Genomic DNA, 23,149 nt, shown 5'->3' on the forward strand with positions numbered 1-23,149 from the left:
TTAGTATACAAACGTTTTAATAACACAACTGCTCATAAGTTTTAAAACTTATGATCACATTTTATCCCTGATAACTTAGTTATTGTAATAAAAAAAATAAAGAATTAATTTTTTAAATTATATACAACGTATTCTATTAACAACTTTGGTTTGACACCGCGTGAGAGAAGACTTAGTATCTCAATAATTTAAAAATGGGTAATAGGTCTAAAACTTTTATGAACATCTTTTTTATATATCTAGCAGGTATTTTATAATAACCTAACCTGTACTTTGATTATTTTAAATTAAATTATGTTGTATGTTTTTGTTCTATCATGAAGTGTATTTGTACTCTATTTTCAAAGATATATAAGCAAAACGAGAATTTGTACAATTACAATAAAAATAAAGGTTTCAACTAACACCTAGTTGGAAATAAGAACTTAATAATCTACTCATAATCACTGTTATCACTAGTATCAGTTGTATCTTCTATATTTATAGTTCATTTGGTTAATGCTGGTAAATATTTAACATAGTCATTTTCCACTGCGATTACATGTTTGATTACACTTTTCCAGTTGGTTGCTGTGATCTTTGTGACTTCTCTTCTAATTAACTGGAGAGCAGTAGACAAAAATTTAGGAGCCACGTTTCTTCTTCTTCTATTACCTTTAAGTTGTGTCCATATTAACTCTATTGGGTTCAATTTACAATAGTAAGGAGGAAGTAATTGTAATACTGGGCATACCAAGCACGGTATGCCCATTACTGCGAGTACAGTTATCAACAACATATTCCTTCTGGTACTGTCTACTGTCAACAACCTCCAACAATTCCTTTTTACTATATGATGCCTCAAAGTACAAATCTTTCTCAAACAAATTCTTGAATTTGTAATTTGTTTCAAGTAATATTTGGAATTTTCTCATTAATCTTGAATAATATGATACGTTGTCCATGATAATCACACTATATTTAGGTAATCTCGGAAGAAAAGGTTCCTTTAATATTTTTTTGTAAGTATTAATAATACATCATCGATCCATCTATTTTCTCCACCGCAGTGTAAAATTATAATTCTCTGTCCTGTCATGTAGGTAAGATGTTTCTCCTATAGTCTTGTAGCAGATTGCTTTGGACAATCTGATAAACATGTTTCTACAATTGCTTCTGATTTAGACCATTTAGAACACAATTCTTCATAAACATGTTTCAGCATATGTTTGGATGGTATCATCAGAGAGGTATTGAAAATGTCGCTTACATTTTACTACACGGCTTTGTAAAGATATTCCAATTGATTAGAGGGTTCCGCTGGCTCTTCAGCTGCAGAAGTTAGTTTTATAAAAACTAACTTCTGTTTTTTCTTCAAAAAAAACATTAAACGTTTACATCTATGGTTCCTGAGTTGAACTTTTTTTATACTCCATTTCCATCATATTGATAGCTGAAAGCATTATAATTGACGCTCGAACTTCTTGTGCGATATATATGTATGTATGTATATATATATATATATATACATATACATATATATATATATGTATATATATACATATATATGTGTATGTATATATGTATATATATATATATATATATATATATATATATATGTGTGTATATATATATATAGATTTTTCAAACCATGATTCACAAATTGAACCCTCCATATCCTCATGATAATCTAGATTCACGTCTTTATTTTTTTTACAGATATTAATAATAAATCGTCGATGCATCCATTTTCTACACCGCACTGTAAAATTATAATTCTGTCCTTTATTGGGCGGTAATGAATTAGAACACTTTTTGTTATTATTCGTCCAACTTTTTTCACGGTGTCATGAATACCATACCAGGTTTCATCCAAATAAACAATATTTCGTTTAAAAATAAAGTTTAAAATAATATAAAATATTATACCTGCCTACCCAATTGTAAACCACTGGACGGTCGAAACGAAATTTATTGGGATAAACTACTTTATGGTTTCGGTTGCTCAGGCAAAAATTGTTATCTTACGCAAAGAATGCATCGATGATAACTTTATCTGAGCGACTGTACATATTTTACCAGGCTCATCTAAATGTAAATATCGATGAGAATATTAAAACTTTGTATTATTATACATCTCAGTCATTGATAATTTTGCAGTTAATAACTACTCCTGGTAGAGTACTTTTATTTTATTTTTTATTGTCTGCTTTTATTACAGATAAATATATTTTTACACAGTCTCACCGAAATACGAGGCGACTATACCTTATAACAGTACCTATTTAATTTCAGTTTAATGAATACTGAAATTCATTGAGTAATTTTTTTTATTTTTCCAGAGATATTCTCTGTAGTAGTAGTTTATTAATATTAGATTAATAATTTTAGTGTGATGAATACTACAATTCATTGGGTAATTTTTTTTATTTTTTTTCCCCAGATTAACATCTGAAAATTATTTTGCTATTTTTTTTTTAAATATAGCAAGTTTGAGTTATACTTTAAATTTTTTATGAATAGTAATGTAAACTTAATTAATTATATTCATTAATTTAATTATTTTGTTATATATATTTTTTAAATAACATATAACAAATTTTAGTTTGACGGATACTACAATTCGTTGGGAAGTATTCAATTTCCCTGAGTAATACTCTAAATTTTTTTTTATGATCATTCTTTTATTATTATATTCATTAACTTGATTGCTTTGTTATAAAGTATTTATTTTTGATTTGTTACTACGGATTACTACTGCATATATTTATTCCTAGGTAGAACATTGTTTTCTTGTTTTCTTTGAGAAAAATTTCTCAGTTGTGTTCGAAATTTTTCTGATGGGTGGTAGGAGTGTGTAACGTTATAAACGTCACATCTCTATTAATTTATATTTAAATAATTATTTCATTTTAATTTGTTTATTAATTTATTAATTTCTTTATCTTCAGTTTAATTTTTACTATTTTTTTTTATTTATAAAAATAGTTGGCGCCCCTGTTTTTCTCTTCTTCCTCTGTCTTTATTTTCTCTCTTTCTGTCCCATAGAATAAATATTTGCCCTCTCACTTTTGTTCGGCAGACTATTCTGTTCTGTGTTGACTGACAAGCTAGTTTCATGATATCTATACCAACATTCTATGACATCTGTGCTAACTTCATTCAGTCTCCCACTTTCTGTCAAAACAACTTTTCTGTAGTGGGATTATTTTTTGCCTCTTTTTGAAATTTATAAAAGAAGGCAAAAATTATTATAAGACTCATTTTTATGGTCTACAACTTCTCTTGGGTTTATTGGAGATATCAAAATTTTATTGGGTTTGTTGGACACATCAAAACTTTATTGGAGATATAAAACTTATTGGTTTACTGGACAATTTATTTGGTCTATTGGTTTTATTGGCATATTTGGAGTTCAATAATTGGTCCGGACATACAGCCACGTGTGACTGCAGCTCTCCAGAAGCCACAACTTCTAAGTGGAGGATCCAACAGCTAGAACACACAAGCCGCCCATCGAAGCAATAAGTAACACTTATAACTGTTAAGCTTTGGCAGGGTTAATTATTGTTTTTTTATTGATTTAAATAAATATGATTGGTTAAAATTTGTCTTATTTGCTATCAAATGAGAACTCAGGTTCAATCCCTAGTTTAAGACAAGACGAACTCACCCTTGAGATACTGAGCTAGGCAAGGTATAGACGATAAGCTCCCATGGTTGATTGAGGTATTATTTTTACAATAGTATTTCAATTCTCTTTGGTAGTCTTATCGTTACAACGTTTACAAGCCAATAATTTTAAAATACAATTAGATAAGTGTGAATTTCTAAGAAAAGAAGTAGCCTATCTTGGTCATATTGTAACTACAGAAGGTGTAAAACCAAACCCAGATAAAATTAATGCAATTGTCAAATATCCAATTCCTAAAACAGCACGCGAAATAAAAGGATTTTTAGGATTGTTAGGATATTACAGGAGATTTATAAAAGATTTTGCCAGACTAACTAAACCATTAACGAAATGTTTAAAAAAGGATGCTAAGATAGAACACACTCCAGAATTTGTAAAATGTTTCGAAGATTGCAAAAATTTATTAATTAATGAACCTATACTTCAGTATCCAGATTTTGATAAAGATTTTATATTAACTACTGATGCAAGTAATGTAGCAGTAGGAGCCGTATTATCTCAACTGATAAATGGTCAAGACAAACCAGTAGCTTATGCCTCGAGAACATTAAACGAGTCCGAACAAAACTACAGTGTTATAGAAAAAGAACTTCTTGCGATAGTATGGGCAACTAAATATTTTAGACCTTATCTATTTGGAAGACAATTTAAAATTATGACAGACCATAAACCTTTACAGTGGCTTATGTCTCTAAAAGAACCAAATTCACGATTAGTGAGATGGCGTTTAAAATTAGAAGAATTTGATTACATAATCGAATACAAGAAAGGAAGTTGCAATGCAAATGCAGACTCCCTATCTAGAATAGAGATTCATTGTAATGAATTTTTAAAATACATGGAAGAACAAAATAAGACTCCGACAAGGAACGATGATGATAGCGTTTCGATGGCTGTAAATATCGACGACGACATTAACGAAGAAAATTTAGAACAAGGAAATGACCGAGATAACGACGAAGATAACGAAGATGATGGAGAAACTGTACATACTAGTATAGAAGATCCAATACTAGGAATGCTCATTTCTGATAAACATCTTAATGTTTTTGATCACCAAATTGTAATTGATTTTGTTTTACACTCAGCTGCCAAACCAAAAATTGAAAAAATATTTCCCAACAGGAAAAGACTTTATATCCAAATTTCAAAAAATAATATTGTACAAGAAACTATTAATATATTTAAAAATTACATTGACCCAAAATACAAATATGCTGTGTACTTCAAAGAAGACACCTTTATACCAGAAATATTAGAAACGTTAAAAAACACATTTAAAAATTCTGCCTACAAGTTAATAAAATGTAACAGCATCTTAAAAGATTTAGTAGACAAAGATGAACAGCATGAAAAAATAAGGTTATTTCATGAAGGAAAAACCAATCACCGAGGTATTCTAGAAACAGAAACTAGAATTAAACGTACCTACTATTGGCCAGGAATAAAACAAGATGTAACAGATTTTATAAATAATTGTAATATTTGCCAAGTAAATAAATATGATCGTAATCCGCCAAATCAAAAATTAATGATAACACCCACAGCTACAAAACCGTTTGAAATAATATTTGCAGACACTTTTCAAAGTCAAGGCCAAAAGTTTCTTACTATAATAGACACATTTTCTAAATACGGTCAAGCATACCCACTTTCAGCTTTGACAAGTACTGAAATTGTAAGAGCTTTTCTAACCTTCATGACACATCATGGAATTCCTGATCTCGTAACTATGGACCGAGGCACAGAATTAAAAAACTCTGTTGTACAAGAATTCTTCGACATACATAAAGTAAAAACTCATTATGTTACTACAAATAGTACCCAATCTAAAGGATCTATAGAGAGATTTCATTCTACTCTAATAGAACACCTACGAATAATTAGAAGTAAATCAGATGGAAAAATTGATATCTTAAATCAAATGCCTTATGCTATTTTAGGATATAACAACTCAATACATTCCGTAACTCAACAAAAGCCTATAGATATTATAAATGGACACATTAACACTAAAGAAATATTTGATATGAACATAGACCAAAAACTGATTAATAATTATATTCAAAAACATAGAGATATGACCAAAGAGATTTATAAAGAACTTAATAAAAAATTGATCGAACAAAAAGAAAAAAGTATTGAATATCACAATAAGGATCGACACGAACCACTCACATACGAAGAAGACAGTGATGTTTACAGGAAAAATACTACACTTGTACGAAATAAACTTAACCCTAAATTTATGAAAGATAAAGTTGTTAAAGATGCAAAAATCAAAGTTGCTACTCAAAAAAGACTTTTACATAAACAAAACTTAAGACGACCAAAAACTAACCCGAAAAAACTCTTGCAGGTTCCTAATGACAACGATGATGATCCTGGGCCTTCAACAAGCCGAGACTAAAGAAATCACCTTTACAAATCTTAAAGTCAATCCCGGAATACTCCCTTATAAATTAGGTACTGCAAAAATTAAATCCAGTACTCATTCATTTATTCATTATGTCAATTTAGAACCAATTCAAAAAGAAATCAATACCCTAAGACTTTCTTACCAAAATGTAACAGCTGCCATTAAATTAGTAGCCTTAGTAGCCTTAGTAGTCCTTATTATTCCGAATTAGAAAATTTTGATCGTGTCCTTTTCTTCCAGCTACAATTAGCTGAACAAAAACTCCAATCACTATTACCTGACCACAGAGCAAAAAGAGGTCTTATAGACGGACTAGGCTCAATTATTAAATGTATTACAGGAAACTTAGATACAGAAGACGCAAAACATTATGATAACGCACTAGAAGAACTAAAAAGTAACCAAAATAAAATTGTAAATAAACTTAATAAACAAATTTCATTATCGACTGAGATTGTAGAGAATTTTAATAATACTATTTCTCTCATAAAGAGTAACCAAGAAGTAATTTTCTCTGGTTTAGAATCTATTCGTTTAAACCTTAATAAATTTATTTTTAATTTCGAAGATTTCCTTATAACTAGAAATATTTTAGACCAATTAAGTATAAGTATAAATATTATATTACAGTTGCTAACAGAAATAGAAAACTCTATAACATTTGCGAGACTAGGTATATTAAATAGTAGTATAGTGAAAATTAATGAACTAAAGTCAATATTAACTCAAATTATGAAATATCATTCAAGAAATGAACTAATTTATCCGAATATCACATCAGACATAAATAAATATTATCTTAGAAACAGAAGCGTACTACTCTAACTTGACAATTGTTTTCATTGTCCATGTTCCAATAGCTTATCCCGACGAATACTCCTACTATCATTTATACTCGATTCCTACTGTAAATCGAACTACCATAGTGCCCCCTAATACCTATCTGATAATGAATGAAAATTTTTACCAATACACATCTGTACCATGCTCCAATCTGAAGCCAAAATTCTTTTGTCCCGAGAATCATCTGAAAAATAAAAATGAAGAAGACTGTCTATTCCAACTCCTTAAACTGAAATCTAATCCTACCGGATGCCAAAGAATAGAAGTTCACATTTCAAAAAATATAATCCAACAAGTAGATGAGTCCCACTACATCGCTATTTTGGTAACCAAAACCAAAATCCAAATGAACTGTACCAACACAGACCTTCAATTAATTTCTGGAAATTATCTCATCACAGTTCCCTTTCAATGCCAGTTTAGCACAGAAGACCAAACATTTAGCAATAATCGCCTCATTTCTGAAAGTCAGCCACTATTACTTCCGAATATAGTTATTCCTCATCCTCATCAAGAAGAGATTCCCGAAGTTCATATCGAAGATGTCCAACTGGACCAGATTCATTTAGTTAAGAAGAAACAAGAAGAAATTAAAACATTGATACTTAAAAACTCAAAAGCTACTAGAGTTTTTAATTTTTGGAACTTATCAATAATAATTTTGATTATAATAATTTTTGCATATTTTGGTATTAAATGTATAAGAAGAACGAATTCGCAAAGAAATGATGATAGTCCCATGGAGAGTGTTCACATCCAAGATGATCCTGAAGAAAACCTACCCCAAGCCCAACCTAGGTCATTTTTCAATTCCATGAAAAATTCCAGAAACTAAGGGTGGAGGAGTTATAGTCGTTGACCCCATAAGCCAGTACCCCAAATCCGATGCGTCAGCACCTGAACTATGATCGACCTGAATATAAAAGTGCAACTTGCGAATTATTGTTTTATTTTCCAATGTGTAATGTATTTCATTTTAATTAATTATTATTCAGTCTGATTTGAATCTTTGTACAGCGAAGTCTAATTTTAATATTGTAACTTTTAAGAACGTAATAAAGTTCTCTCGCATTTGTAAATTAAATAATTATTTTTTAAAAATCGTCCCTGAAGGGCAGAAACTATCAGTCGCGTTAACCTTCTGGGAAAGGCAAAGACGAATACTTCCACAAAAATGGGACGAATATAGACAAGCAGCCTCACGTCTTAAAACACAAACCACTCCGCTTACAGTAGCAAACCAAATCATGGAAAAATACCACATTGTCCTGTCGGAAGCCGCCCCCTTCCCAGCGCAAACCACACTGGTCCGCTGTCTACCAAACACAGAATTACTGCTTGAAAACCATAACGACCCGAAGCACTTATCGTCAGACATTGCCCTAAGGAAAGCCGCCCTAGAGACGATACACACCAAGTACCCAGCACATGAGTGGATCCACATATACTGCGATGGATCCTCGATGCCGGACTCGGGAAGAACAGGAGCAGGATACGTCTCAACGTTCTTCAAAGGCTCTATAGCTGTGGGTGCCCCTCTCACCAACTACGACGGCGAAATTGCTGCTATACACGAAGCTGCAAAAAATCTTGAGAATTTGCAACACCCCCAAAAAGTTGCCTTTTTCATCGACTGCCAAGCCGCAATCCTCGCCCTGTCGACAAATCGATACACCGACTGTGCCAAAACAATATCTTGCCGCGTCCAACTATCGAACTTGATGGAAAAAGGGTGGCTGATTACTCTACAATGGATCCCTAGTCATGTCGGTGTTGAAGGAAATGAAGCGGCGGATGAACTTGCAAAAGAAGGCACTACTCTTCCACAGCCCCCTAGCTTCCAATCGTACACATCAGCAAAGTCCACCATTAGAAGAGGAATCAAAGCGAAGATAAAAGAGCAGCAAATACAAGCCGGTGCTGGAAAATCTTGGGCCCACCTAATAGAGTCACCAATCCCTCGCAACTTGCCGAGACCCATTAGTGTAGCCGTGTTCAGAACAACTACGGGGCATGACTACCTGGCCTCCCATCTACATCGCATCGGCGTCCGCGAAAATGACAACTGTCCACTATGTGATCAGCCTCAGATGGATGCTGCTCACCTTCCAGAGTGCCCAGCCCTGAAAACAGACCCACCCGAGGAGGATGAAGATCGCCTACGAGAAACGGCTCGTCTATACTGGTCAGCGCGCCACCAAATGGCTAACATGCCAAGGGTGGGCGTTGGCTAGTAAGTAAGTAAGTATGTTTCATCTGCTTGAAATCGTTGAGGACTTTTTTGGAAGCTATCCGTTATAAACCTGTCGTATTTCAGCAGCCAATTGGTTCTGTGTACTTTTCTATTCATGTTTGACATCCTTTCCAGAATTCTCGAACCCTGTACCAACTTGTACAGGTCTAATGGATGGATATCATATGTTCTTGAAGTCACTTGGTAGTCTCCTGCGATCTAATGCTTCGGAGACATGCAAATTATGGTTATCTGTTTTAGGTTCTTTCTTACAGAGTGAGCAACTAAATTTTTATATGAAATTGCCCCATTGTGGCCTAGTGTTGCATGACTGGCACATGTCCAATACGTAAGCCTCTTATGACTATTATTATTGATTGTTTTCCTCAGTACTTCAGCTATATTAGCTCGCATACTTACAATACACATTTTGCCATGTGTTTGACCGGGTATATTTTCCCAGTGAGAGCTGTGTTGCCTTTGGATCCAGGTTTGTTTCCGTTCGTGGATGCTGCTTTGTGGCGGTCCTACGGCCGGCTCTGGGCAATAGTATTTTGTAGCTGATCCTGTTCTGGAAGTACATCAACTCTTTTATTGCCGTGTATTTTCCGATAACCTGGAACCCATGACACTGTGATATTGTTATGTTCCGACAGTCTGTCGGAGTCTGTTCTTCTCGGCATTCCCTATTACCCTAGAGTCCACTTTAGGGCCTCTAAGTGCATATATTGATCTGCTTGACTATCTGTGATTATATTTATTCGCTTGCTTATTTTGAGGACGTTACTTTTTTCTGCACCTTCGGCTACCATACCACTGATGCATATGTTACCACCATGTTATAAATTCAATATAACATGTCTCGTTTTAAACCTTACATTTTTCCATGAGTTCATCTGGCTGTCATTAAAGTAATTACCGCACTCTTGGTTATTCCAAGTTATAATGATTTCAAATAAGCCCCGAGTCTAATATTATTCCAAGTAATAATTAAACTACAACTAACACTGGGAGCCAATTGTTTATGGCTTCATCCTGCTCAGTCTCAGGTGTACGATCATCTTATCTTAAATGCAAATCTGAAAAATGAGTTTCATTTATTATACAGAAATGACATGAAATTTTAATAATAATAATAAAAAACAAAGCAAATCCTGCCTAAAACTGTACAAAAATTAAAAATGATACTTATGGCGTTGTCGCATATCGTGTTGGCTTCATACAGGTGATTGTAAATGGATTGTAATTTCAAGCAGAAACAGCGGCCATGCTACTGCGATTTACTCCCTAAGTTGGTTCCACAAGGTTCAGGAAGTTCCACTCATATGATTAGGGTATGTCCCACCAAAAGATAGACAAAAAATTAAATAAGGGCAAAAGAACTAAAATGGGAAACCTTGTGTCAGCGACTGCATATATTTGAAACATTTCCTTGTCATGTTTTACTAAGATTACATATAATTACAGTTTTAAGAAAATTCAAAAACAGGAAATAGGAAATGGCAAAGATTAAATGAATATAACCATTATTAAATGAATTAGTTAAATTACATTAAAGATTCTAGCTACAGATACAATAGGTTCTTCTTCTTCTAATGGCGCTACAACTTTTTATGGGTCTTGGCCTCCTTAACAACGTTCTTCCATTCTGTCCTGACGGATACTTTTCTTCGCCACTGCCTGATGTTCATGATTTTACTCTTCCTCTACATCATCCATTCAACTTTTACGGGGCCTTCATTTGTACTATTTCCTTGGGGTTTCCATCTCTGGATTACTTTTACAGCTCGATTATCTAGCATTCATTCTAAGTTGCCAACCCAGTTTAATCTTTGACTGTACAAATCTAACGATATCTGCGCTGCAATAATTCATCCAGCTCATAGTTCATTTTTATTCTCCAAGAACCATCGGTACTGTTGTGAATTGTCTCCTTTTTATAACACAAGTAGCGAGCCAAACGTTGAAACTGGCTAAGTACGTAGACTTTCATCGTCGAAACAATTTTTTAAGTCGAAGTGGTAATAATAATTCTCGATGAATTTAAAGGTACTTTATTTTACGTTGCACTGTTACAAAAGATATTTATTACAAATGTATTTAACTAAAACTTCTGATTTTTCTGCTATGTGCGAACTAAAATTTACGTAGAGCGCGTGTATTCCGAAGTGAATCTAAATTATGCTTTTAATTAGCGAGAGAAGTGATCAAGCTGGTAGGCAGTTACACAATACTTAGAAGCCGAAATGTACCTACTATCTGGCACGGAAACCGAGAACAGAGTCTTTGAATGCCGCTCCAATCCAACATTTTATAGGAAAGAGCGACCCACCAATTTACAACTGGATTTATCGAACTTTATGGTTCCAAACAGTGGGTTAGAATAAGCCACTTTTTCTATACATTTACTGCATAATAATAAAACAGTAAAGCTAAAAGATGTATTGCTGGTATTTATATTGAGACTAGGAGAATTGGCGGTAACATAATATCGAAGCGTGTTTAGATACTGAAAAGAAACAAAGTGGGTTAAAAATATCTCAAGTTTTTATATGCATAAAAGCACTTATTACCGCTAAGAATCCGTGCTTGTATTTCTTGACTGACGTTGTTGCTGTCATTTATTATTGAGCCTAGATAGGGAAATGTGGAGGCATATTAGTAGGTATGGTTATCTACCTGCAGATGACCAGGTTATTCTCTTAGCCCAGGATGCGATGTCTGTTTCAGACGAATAGATAAAAACGAATTAAAACGTAATATGCCACAACCGATATGCCACATACCGAATTCAGTATCTCGGACCTTCCTGTCACCGACGACTGAATGCGTATGCCAGATGCAGAAGAAACCTTACGTTAAATGAACGCTTTCAGACACGAATACTTTTGATGTTTGAAGAAAGAAAAAAGATGTTTTCTGAACATTGTTGAATAATGGAGCGTAATGAATTTGATAATGACAAATTCATTTGTTTGGTACAACCAAATCCCTGTCTATGGGATACAGCATCGCCAGATTACTGCAATAGAAATAAAAAGCAGAGCAGCAGTGCTGTGTCGAAATTTCTAAGCAAATGTGCGACAATTTTAAAGCCATGACTGCAGTACAACAAAATGAATACGTTAGGAAATAAACATGTTTTTATTATAAATACATATGTATTTTGTTTCATACGTATATGGTTTAGTTTTAAAAGTTTGCTAATTGGAATTTTGATTATTGAACGAATATAAAACTACATTATTGTGCAAGGAATATGGTCATTTTTTATTTAGGGTGAGGCAAACAATTTACAAATTGGAAATAAGTACACAGATTTATTTTAAATTTGTGTACTTATCGAAAATATTAATTTTTCCTCAAAAAATGATGTGGTCAATAACATTTATCCACAAATGTCTCTAGCAAGATATTTTTACATTAAACAATATCTAATAACTGCAAATAGAGTTTAAATACAACTATTTTGCCAGGGCAATTCGTTAGTATGCATGAAGTAATCAGCAAAATAGTCGCGAACTACAGTCGCCGACCTTGCGGACACAAATCCTTGAACCGATAAGGTATCTTCGGCTCTGTATCCATCTTGTACACGCGCAAAATTGTGGAGTATGGTGCAAGCTGTTACTATATCTTCAGCAAAATCTATTGATACGTTTAGTGGTCTGTGAAATATTCTCCACTTGTTAGAAAGTATTCCAAAAGTACTTTCAATAAATCTTCGTGCTCGAGTTAACCTCTAATTATGTATTCTCTTCTTAATTGATAGATTTTTTGCTCCATAGGGTCTCATTTCATTAAAAGATAATCCAACTCGTCTCCAACTATAACATATGGCATTTTGCAATCGTTTTTTTTTTTGTGGCAGAAAATCTGTATTGGAAAGATCAAGCTTATTTGAAATTAAGTTCTTGTATAACAATGAGTTTGTAAAAACGCTTGAATCGCTGTTTTTTCCATAGTCTCCAATATCAATAAATCTAAAACAATAATTCGTGTCGCACATAGCCAGTAGTTGTATTGAGAAGAAGTGTTTATAGTTAAAATAAAGTGAACCACTATGTTGTGGTTTTATAACCATGATATGTTTGCCGTCAACGGCGCCCAAACAGTGAGGATAATTTCGTTTTTTTTTAAAAGCCGTCCGCAATTTCTAACCATTTCTTACGTGTGGGCTTAGGTATACATTGTTCTTTCATAACTATCCAAATTTGTTGGCATGTTTGGTGAATTATTTCACTTACAGTTGATATTCCAACTCTATAACTATAATGCAAGTCGGTAAGGGAGCAACCAGTTGCTAGATATCTAAAATAAAAAAAAGTACTTAGTAAGTCGATCTTTTCAGGACAAGATCTACAAAAACAGTGGAAGAACTTAAGAAAATCTTTTACTCGAGAGTTGGCGAAAAGGAAAAAGAAAAAAAGTGGCGGTGGAGCTTCCTGGAAAACGTATATATATATATATATATATATATATATATATATATATATATATATATATATATATATATATATATATATATTTTGAACGACTGTCCTTTTTACAAAAATGCTGTTCAAATAGGGAGTTAGTAAATTGCACATATTTAAATATGAACGTCTAAATTAACAACTATTATTTTAGGACCACTACAAATTTTCCAGAGGAAAATCGAGAGGTAGGAGAGACCTCAATGGTTGAACAAATTGAGAATGTTCGCCATAAAAAACAGAAGGTTATTCCGACAACAACAACAGATGATACGTCTCAAATCGTTCAGCTACTAAAAAAGAGTATTGTACAAAGAGAAAACAACGATTTGATACTGGATAACGACGAGATCGACATTTTCTGCTATCATTGCTACCGGATTTATAAATAGTACCAATTGAAAAAAAAAATGGATGTGAAATTGGCAATTATACATGCTATCAAATCTTCCCTAGTACCTAATCCATATGGGTATACACAATACCCTTCACAACATTTGCAGTATCATTCGTCTTCTCCTAATATTACTTTTACACAACATTTCCCTGTTTACCAATCACCTTCACCTATACTTTCTAGTCATCCTATACCCATTCGATCAAACTCTGCTCATTATTCAGCTTCCACTTCATTTAATTCACAATTTTCATCCAGTCAAAAAATAGATACAGTTCCTACCCTCTCGCCCCACTCCATTGAATCTTGTGCCACCTCGACTGATGGATCAATAATCGATCTTCTTAGTGATTACCAGAATTAACCAAAAACTAAAAGGGCTAATAAATAACGTATTTTTTTGTAACTAAACTGAATAAACTAAATAAATTCTTAAAAATAGATGATGTACTTATTACTCACCTTAAAATCATAGAAAGCTCATCGAAATCATCGAAAGTTCTTTCGATGAAATACTTTTACGCACAGTTATGTCTTTTTTACTCAACAAAATATCGACATTAAATGAGATGTAAAAAATTAAAAGAATATTTGTCAATAAAAGATTCGATTCGCAATGATTGTCAAAATTTCAACGTCATAAATGTCTTCTTCTTCAAGTGCCATCTCCGCGGCGGAGGTCGGCAATCATCATAGCTATTCGAACTTTTGAGACGGCTGCTCTGAAAAGTTCATTTGATGTACATCCGTACCACTCTCTCAGGTTGCGCAGCCATGACATTCTACGCCTCCCTATGCTTCTCTTTCCTTGGATCTTTCCCTGCATGATCAGTTGGAGCAAGGTGTATTTCTCTCCACGTGTAATATGTCCGAGATATTCCAATTTTTTTGTTTTTATTGAATTTAAAATTTCCATTTCTTTGTTCATCCTTCTCAGAACCTCTTTGTTTGTGACGTGTTCTGTCCATGATATTTTCAGAATTCTTCTGTACACCCACAGCTCAAATGATTCCAGTTTTTTCGTTGATGTAGCATTCAAGGTCCAAGATTCCATTCCATAAAATAAGGTCGAAAAAACATAGCACCTCGCCAACCTAACTCTTAGTTCCAGTTTTAAATCCCTGGTACATAGAACTCTTCTCATTTTGTTGAAATTTGCTCTAGCCTTTTCTATTCTTATTTTTATCTCCTGATTGTAATCATTTGTGGAGTTAATCATTGTTCCCAGGTATGCATATTTGTCCACTTGTTCGACGTTGGTTTCGTTTATTAGAAGACTCTCGTTATTTCTTTGAGTTTTCGATATTCTCATAAATTTCGTCTTCTTGGCATTCATTGTTAGACCATACTCTTTTCCATACTCTGCTATTCTGGTCACCAGTCTCTGAAGATCTTCAATGTTTTCGGCTAAAATCACAGTGTCGTCCGCATATCTAATGTTGTTAATGGGAACTCCATTTACCTTTATTCCAGCTGTTTCACCCTCAAGAGCTTTTTTCAGGACCTCTTCGGAGTAGGCGTTGAAAAGAATTGGCGACAATACGCATCCCTGTCTTACTCCACATCTAATTTCAATTTCTTCTGACAGCTGTTCGTTAACACGTACTTTTGCTCGCTGTTTATAGTATAAATTTGATATGATCCTGAGGTCGTTGTAGTCAATCTTCTTTGATTTCAGGACATTCATTAAATGTTCATGTCGTACTTTATCGAATGCTTTATTATAGTCAATAAAACATGCGTATATATCTTGATTGACGTCCAGGCATCTTTGTATTAGTATATTAAGTGAAAAAAGAGCTTCACGTGTTCCTAGGCCTTTGCGGAAACCAAATTGTGTATTATTAACGTCTATGTCCAGTTTGTGATATATTCGGTTATGGATGACTTTAAGTAGTAACTTTAGCGTATGAGACATTAAGCTAATGGTGCGGTAATCGCTGCATTCTCTTGCGTTTTTCTTTTTAGGGAGACAAATAAAAATAGATGTCAACCACTCTTTGGGTAATACGCCTGAACTATAAATTTGGTTCAAAAGTGTCACTAAAACATCAATGTGCTTCTCATCTAGAATTTTTAGGATTTCTATAGGAAGCATATCAGGTCCAGGGCTTTTCCCGCTCTTCATTGTTTTTAATGCGTGCAATATTTCTTCTTTTGTAATATATGGACCTATTTCTTCTGACGTAAGTTCTATGTGCTCCAGATCTCCTCTTTCATCATCGAACAATTCATCGATATATTCTGCCCATCTTTGTATTTTTTCGTCCGTATGTGTTATAGCAGTACCGTGTCTATCCAGAATTGCACAAGTGGGATTTTGTTTTCTTAGTCCTGCCAGTTCTTTGACTTTCTTGTGTAGGTTAAACAGATCATATTTATTTTGAAGGTCTTCGATCTCTTTGCATTGCTCTTCAAAGTATTTTTCTTTTGCCTGCTTTATCGTCTTTCTAATCTCGTGGTTTATCTCTCTGTATTTATTGTTATCCTTGTTTTTAAATTGTCTCCGTTGTTCCATCATATTGAGTATCTCGTCATTCATCCATTCCTCTTTTCTCCTTGAGGAAGTCTTTAATATTTCTTTACAGGGTTCCAGTAGACAATCTTTTAGTCGATTCCAGTACTCGTCAATATCGTTGGTGTTTGTGTTCAATTTGTTGCAGTTCACATGCAGTTCATGTTGGAGGCATTCTTTTACTTTAGGTTCTTTAAGTTTTCTTGTGTCTATTGTAGGGATTCTTTGATGTCTTTTAATATTTTTAAGGGTGAGTGTAATTTTGGCTATAAGTGGATTGTGATCTGAGGCCACGTCTGATCCAGGATATGCTTTCACGGCTTTAACAGCATTACGGTATCTTTCATTGATCATAATGTAGTCTATCTGATTCCTGACTACTTTCTCCGATGTATCTGCGGGCGATCGCCATGTATACAGTCGTCTGTTTGGTAACATAAAAAATGTGTTTGTAATAATAAAGTTCTGCTCTTGACAGAATTGTAACAGACGGTCTCCTCTCTCGTTTCGATTTCCCAGACCATAGTTTCCTATACACTTTCCGCTTTGTCCCTTTCCAATCTTTGCATTGAGATCACCTAGGACTATCGTAATTTCTCTTGTTTTCGTTATTCTAAGTGCCTCTTCGATATCTCGATAAAATAATTCTACTTCTTCTTCGTCGGCATTCGCCGTAGGAGCATAAACTTGTATCAAATTCAGTTTGGCATGAGAAGTCACTAACTTCAGTACCATTACTCTTTCTGAGATAGGGAAATAGCATTCCACCGCTCTATTAGATTTTTTATTAACTATTACTGCCACGCCGTGTCTGTGTTGGTTATTCTCGCTACCGGAATAATATATTGTGGCTTCGTCTGTTGAAAAACAACCTGAGTTGGGCCACCTAGCTTCACTGATACCCAGTACATCGATATTCAACCTGTTCATTTCTTGAATAACATTGTGCATTTTACCAGGCTGAAACATGCTCTGAACATTCCATGTTCCTATTCTAGTGTTGGACAGTCTTATTTTTTCATCTGCGTTCTTTTGACAAGGAATTCGCTGATTAACGACCTGAGAGTCCTTATCTTCTTCTCCCCTGCCGGATCTTGGCTTCCGAGGGCCATGATCAGTAACGCCGTTATTAGTTTCTAAAACCATGATGATTTTACTAGGGATATCCATGGGGATCTTTAATGTAGTGGTTTCCCCTTGCCTTCTACATCCTTATGCTGTTGACCAGTATATTGGTTCCTCCATCTTCGAGATCGATTTCTCAACCCCAGGACAAAAGGGTGCCCTACCACCTACCAATTCTTCCGCCCAGAGCCGTTGATTAGTAAGTGTGAGATTGCTTATACCGGCAATCGGTCGGTGAAATTTTCACCATATCTGGCTACCCTCACTTAGTTTAGCCTGCAGACCAATGCAGTTGTCCGGGGTGTGGCACTTGGAGCCATAAGTGAGAGTTAGGTGTCTTATGAGGACCCGTTACCAAGAACCATCTCCCATCTATGATGCTCGATGTGGTCGTTCCGATAAAAGGTGCTACCTCTATAACACAACCCTACACCCCAATGTAATGTCATAAATGTAATCCAATTAATAACAATATTTAAGCTGTTAATCTTTAAAATAGTTTCATATAAATAAATTATTAATTTTTAAACATATTATTTAGTTTATGTAATGATTAATACTAACAAACGATATTTATTTATATTTTATTATAATTTAATCTTTCATTTGAATTTGACAGGTTTGTCAATACGTCAGAATTAAACAATGTATGCTTTGTTAATACGTAAACAGGCGGCGTTAGAAACAAGCATAATAATTCCTTGAATTATTTGAATATAATTTGTTTTAACATATAAATAATAAAATTACTTTATTCAATTTTAAAAATATTATTTAAATTTTTAAAACATATAAAACAGTATAAAGCTTCGCGCTCGTCTACTGTATTTTTTTTGTAAGTAGAAGAGTTTCTAAATGTTAGTATTAATAATTTTAGGAAAACATAAAGACACAAGTAGTTTTTTGGTGGAATCTGAGAACACAACCGATATGTCAGAAGATGAAATTTTCGAGGATGAAAAGGATCCGATCAATGGTGTAATAGAACAGCTAAAAGGAAAATGTCGTACTTGTTTGATCAGGGATGGGACAACGGATTTATTTACTTCAAAGCATGATGGGATCTTATTCTGCGATTTATTGGCAAATTTTTCTTTAACTGAGGTAAGTAGATTAAATAGTAGTAGTAGATTATTCATTGGCAGATTGTTGCCTGTATCTAAGATTGTCACTCCATCTCTTGCGGTCGATACTTCTTCTACCACGTGTTGATTTCTCCCTTGCTACATTAACAACTCTTTTGTGACCTTAATTCTACTGATGTTATGGGTCCATTCTTTTTTATCGTGTCTGTTACGTCATATAGTGTTATTAAGGCATCCTGCTAATCTATTTGCTTTTTGTATTTGATCGCTTACTTCTTTTTCGTCTGCATAGCTGGACACTATAATCTTAGGTACATTATTTCCATTACTTGCTCAATGTCAACCGACTTCCTCCATAAGTTTACATCTTATTTTTTCTTTACCGATTACTATTGATCTAGTTTTCTAAATTGAAATCGTCAAATTATATTGTTCTTATGTTACATCTGTGTATCAAATTACCTGTATCTATAGGTTGGCCATCTATTCTGTTTTCCATCTAGTTGTTTCAATTGTTTTTATAATCCAACGGGATCTCTCTATAATATAAAGGATGTATTACATTATTGTTTTCTAATACTGTCTGTATAATCTGCTTTATGACGAACATTCCAATTTGATCAAATACTTAATGACGGTTGTCTAATGACGTGTGTCAATGAAATTAATTGCCACTTTTGCTTATTATATTATATTATTATAATGCTTATTATAATTATATTATGTTTATTAGTTGTTTGTGTTTTATTTGCGATTCAAATTTTTCTTATCCACTATAAAATAAAAAGTCTGAAAGGATTTTTGAGCATCCTACAGAATACTTTCCGATGAAGATAGCCACAAATGACGACCACAGAACAAAATATTGGCGTTTGGCAGTTTTGCCATGTCCTTATAATGTAAATGTATTCTTCAAATGTATTCTGCAATTTATTAATTTATATAAAAACGAACGAATAAATATTTGTTTCTTTCGATATTAATTGCAGTTAGTTATTAGAAATATTTTTTTTTTGGCAATTACCCTTTGATAGATTAGCAAATAAATTTGGAAATTCTCAAACCACTAGTTGCCAGATTACATTAGATCTCTTTTTAACTTTATTATTTATACTGCAATTTTACTTACTTTTTCTTTTTTTGGTAATTCTAAACTAATAATTTTTATATATCTTATTGCTTTTGATAGCACAGATTTCATTTTTAATGTCAATTTCAACACTGCCAAACACCAATATTTCGTTCTGTCATGCATCATTTGTGGCTATCTTCACCGGAACGTATTCTGTACAATGTCCGGATTTTTTATAATAATGTGGGTTATATAAACAGCTTTTTTTCTTTATGTAAATCAACTTTTATTTTTATTTTATAACAAGATAGGAAGACAAACACAAACTACACACTGTCAACCAAAGAAAAAAAGAAAATTAATTTCATCATGTCAACATCATGTCTAACTGCTGATTATCATTTGTCTTTAGATATTTTTCTACCAATTAAAATTAAAGTTTGTTTAAATTGATTTTGAAAAATAAACGACCCTCTATTTTTAGAGGATTTGATCAAATTCCCGATATGACTGCATTTGCTGTGAATTTGCTGGTTTGCTCAAACTAATTTGATCAAATATTTGACTGTGTGCTACGGACTTTATCTACGTGCTAAGTTTGTGAACTTCTTCTTTTGTGGTTCTAACGTCATTTGTTGTTCCTCTGTATATAACTTCTTTAGATAGTCAATCCATGCATTCTTTTCGACGTGTTTCGCTTCTATTAGTTCCATCACTTCCGCTCTTTGACCTCTTATAAAGGGTCTTATTTCTTTTTATAAACCATAGAAATCATGCTTCAGTTCTTTTGAGACGGATTCTTAACACTAATTTTTAATTCTTCTTAAACGTGCATGTGTTTCGTTTCTTATTCTCTTCACCTCTGTATAGAACCACGGAGTTTTTCGCTTTGGGAGAGACTTGCCTTTATTTATCTTTCTTTCAACTACAGCTTCCTTAGCTGAGTCAAGATGTTTGCTTTAATTTGTCTAGCTTCCCTAGGCCCCATCGCTTTGGATGATATTTATATGTGTTTCTGCATCTTTCTGATATTCGTTTTTGGTATAAATACCTTCTTGAGTCGTCATCCTGCAGATTTTTAATCTTTGTGATGTATTCTGCAATTTTATACATAAATATATACAGATATTTGTACAATTCCAGCTTATTCCCTCTAAAATATATATAAAATAAATAGATATAAAAATTATTATTAATTTTAAAAACCTAATTTATTACATGTTACTTATATATTTTGTTTTAATTGCAGGTTCTTCAGTCAGATGGTTTACCAAAAACTGTTTGTTCTCATTGTTCAAATTTTATTATAAATGCATATACATTCAAAAAACAAGTTGAAAAGTCACTAATAACTCTTAAATCTGCAATATGTCAGTTAGGTAGTTTAAAAGAGGACGGATCTAAGAGTCCATCGAGTAATCCTAAGGAGTTTACCAAAAGTAAACGAATTAGTAAGGAATGTAAAACAAACCATAAACGTAAAAACAGCAGTCAAATCTTAAATGATACCATCGAAAGAATAGACAACGATAAATGTGGAAGTGAAAATAATAGTGCGATAACTACTACCAAAAGTACATTTGTTAATGAGTACGATTATACCATTAAATCCGAAAATTCCTATACTCCACCAGAAAAGATTATTATACGAACTTACAACGAAACTGATAATAAAAGTGAAATTGAAACACAAAGTGACGTTGGCGAATTGATTAAAATAGAAGTGTATAATGACACCGATGAAAGTACTGAACGTGAAAATGAACTTCAAAGTAAAATGACAGAAGAAACTATTATAGAAACGTGCCAAGATAAACATTGCGGCAACTATAATAGAAATTACATGAAATGCTCACGATTTAAAGAAGTAAGCAATGACACTATTAATAATACTATCGATAAAAAACACATTTTAAAATACTTCAATAAAGATACTTTCGAAATAGTTGATGAGAGTAGTCAGGCTACATCTGAAGTTGATTTTGGGAAAACTAATACACATTGTGAATCTCCAAACGCCAAAGGCGTTTTAAGTATCATTAATAGCACAAACTTAAAGACGTAAGCCTATTCAAATTTTAGAATTAAAATTCGTAATATAAACAATTCAGAACCCAGGCTGGAGATATATTCTACGAAAAAATGGACAAAGAAAAATATATGATGAAGAGAGAATCCAAAAGGCAGTACTGATAACGATAAAAGATTCAAGAAAAGGATAAATTCGTTATTTTCACAACCATAAATAAACAAAAAGATTTTACTATATGCAACAGGAGCGAAATAGATGAAATAATCGTTCCCATTTTTGTTTTTCTTTATTTTCAGATGAATAAAAGATCAGTCAAATCAAATCAAAGTTCGGTCAGATAGCCGAACGGACTAGGGGGCCGAATCGCATTCACTTCACTGTAAATGATCTAGCTGACAATGGTTCAGGCTCTGGGAAGAAAAGATAAAGGCTAACGCAGTAGTTTCTAAAAGAATCTTCTACTTAAAACTGGAATATGCTGCTGTATCGGATCGACACGATCTATGGATGACCAGTACAACAAGATATGAGAACGTACTCTTCCATAGACCCATACCGGAAGAAAAAATTTATAGTTTTATCACAAAATAAAACGTATATTTTTACCTGCTAAAATTTTATTATTAATAAGCAATTCATTAAACGTATAAACTATATAGTATAGTTATTATATATATATATATATATATATATATATATATATATATATATATATATATATATATATATATATATATATATATATATATATATATATATATATATAAATATATATATATATATATATATATATATATATATATATATATATATATATATATATCTTAATCTTAAGTATATTGAGTTTGTATCTTCCCGACTGTCTGAAGGCAGGGCATACAGAAATAACGTTATAATAGTCTATTGATACCAATTTATACACGGAAAGTTTGACGAATTGTGTTCCTTTCGCAGTTTATTTTTATATATTCGGCGTCTCAATTCATCAAATCCGTAGGTAGCTTTGATGAATCGGGGCAGCAGTTCGACCAATCCGGCCGTGTCGATTGCGGAGGTATGAGTTGATGCATTGTCATGGTGGAAGAGTCCTTTTTCTTCGCCAAAGGGGGCCATTTTTGCTCTTCTCGAGGTAGAGCCGATGTAGATAATACCTTATGAATCCCAGAAAATGGTGACAATCACCCCGGTCTATAGGAGAGTTTTCACCTTCTTCTAAACACATTCGCCGGTTGATTACAATGATGTAGATATTCAGATAATTTCAATACTCTGATTAATTA

General features: G+C 33.2%; 1 protein-coding gene across 2 annotated transcripts in view; it reads left to right on the top strand.

Moving 5' to 3' along the window:
- Positions 1-22,175, top strand: part of LOC140437338 (uncharacterized) — a 48,348-nt gene extending 26,173 nt beyond the window's left edge. For both annotated transcript variants that reach the window (XM_072526813.1, XM_072526814.1), the window contains 2 exons: positions 18,558-18,784; positions 21,087-22,175. In XM_072526813.1, coding sequence (XP_072382914.1) covers positions 18,558-18,784; positions 21,087-21,902 — 1,043 coding nt within the window. In that variant the 3' untranslated portion in view covers positions 21,903-22,175. The remainder of the gene's footprint in view (positions 1-18,557; positions 18,785-21,086) is intronic.
- The last annotated feature ends 974 nt before the right edge of the window (positions 22,176-23,149 follow it).

This window comes from Diabrotica undecimpunctata, chromosome 3, assembly GCF_040954645.1.
Source record: "Diabrotica undecimpunctata isolate CICGRU chromosome 3, icDiaUnde3, whole genome shotgun sequence".
In the NCBI taxonomy this organism is placed as follows: Eukaryota; Metazoa; Arthropoda; class Insecta; order Coleoptera; family Chrysomelidae; genus Diabrotica; species Diabrotica undecimpunctata.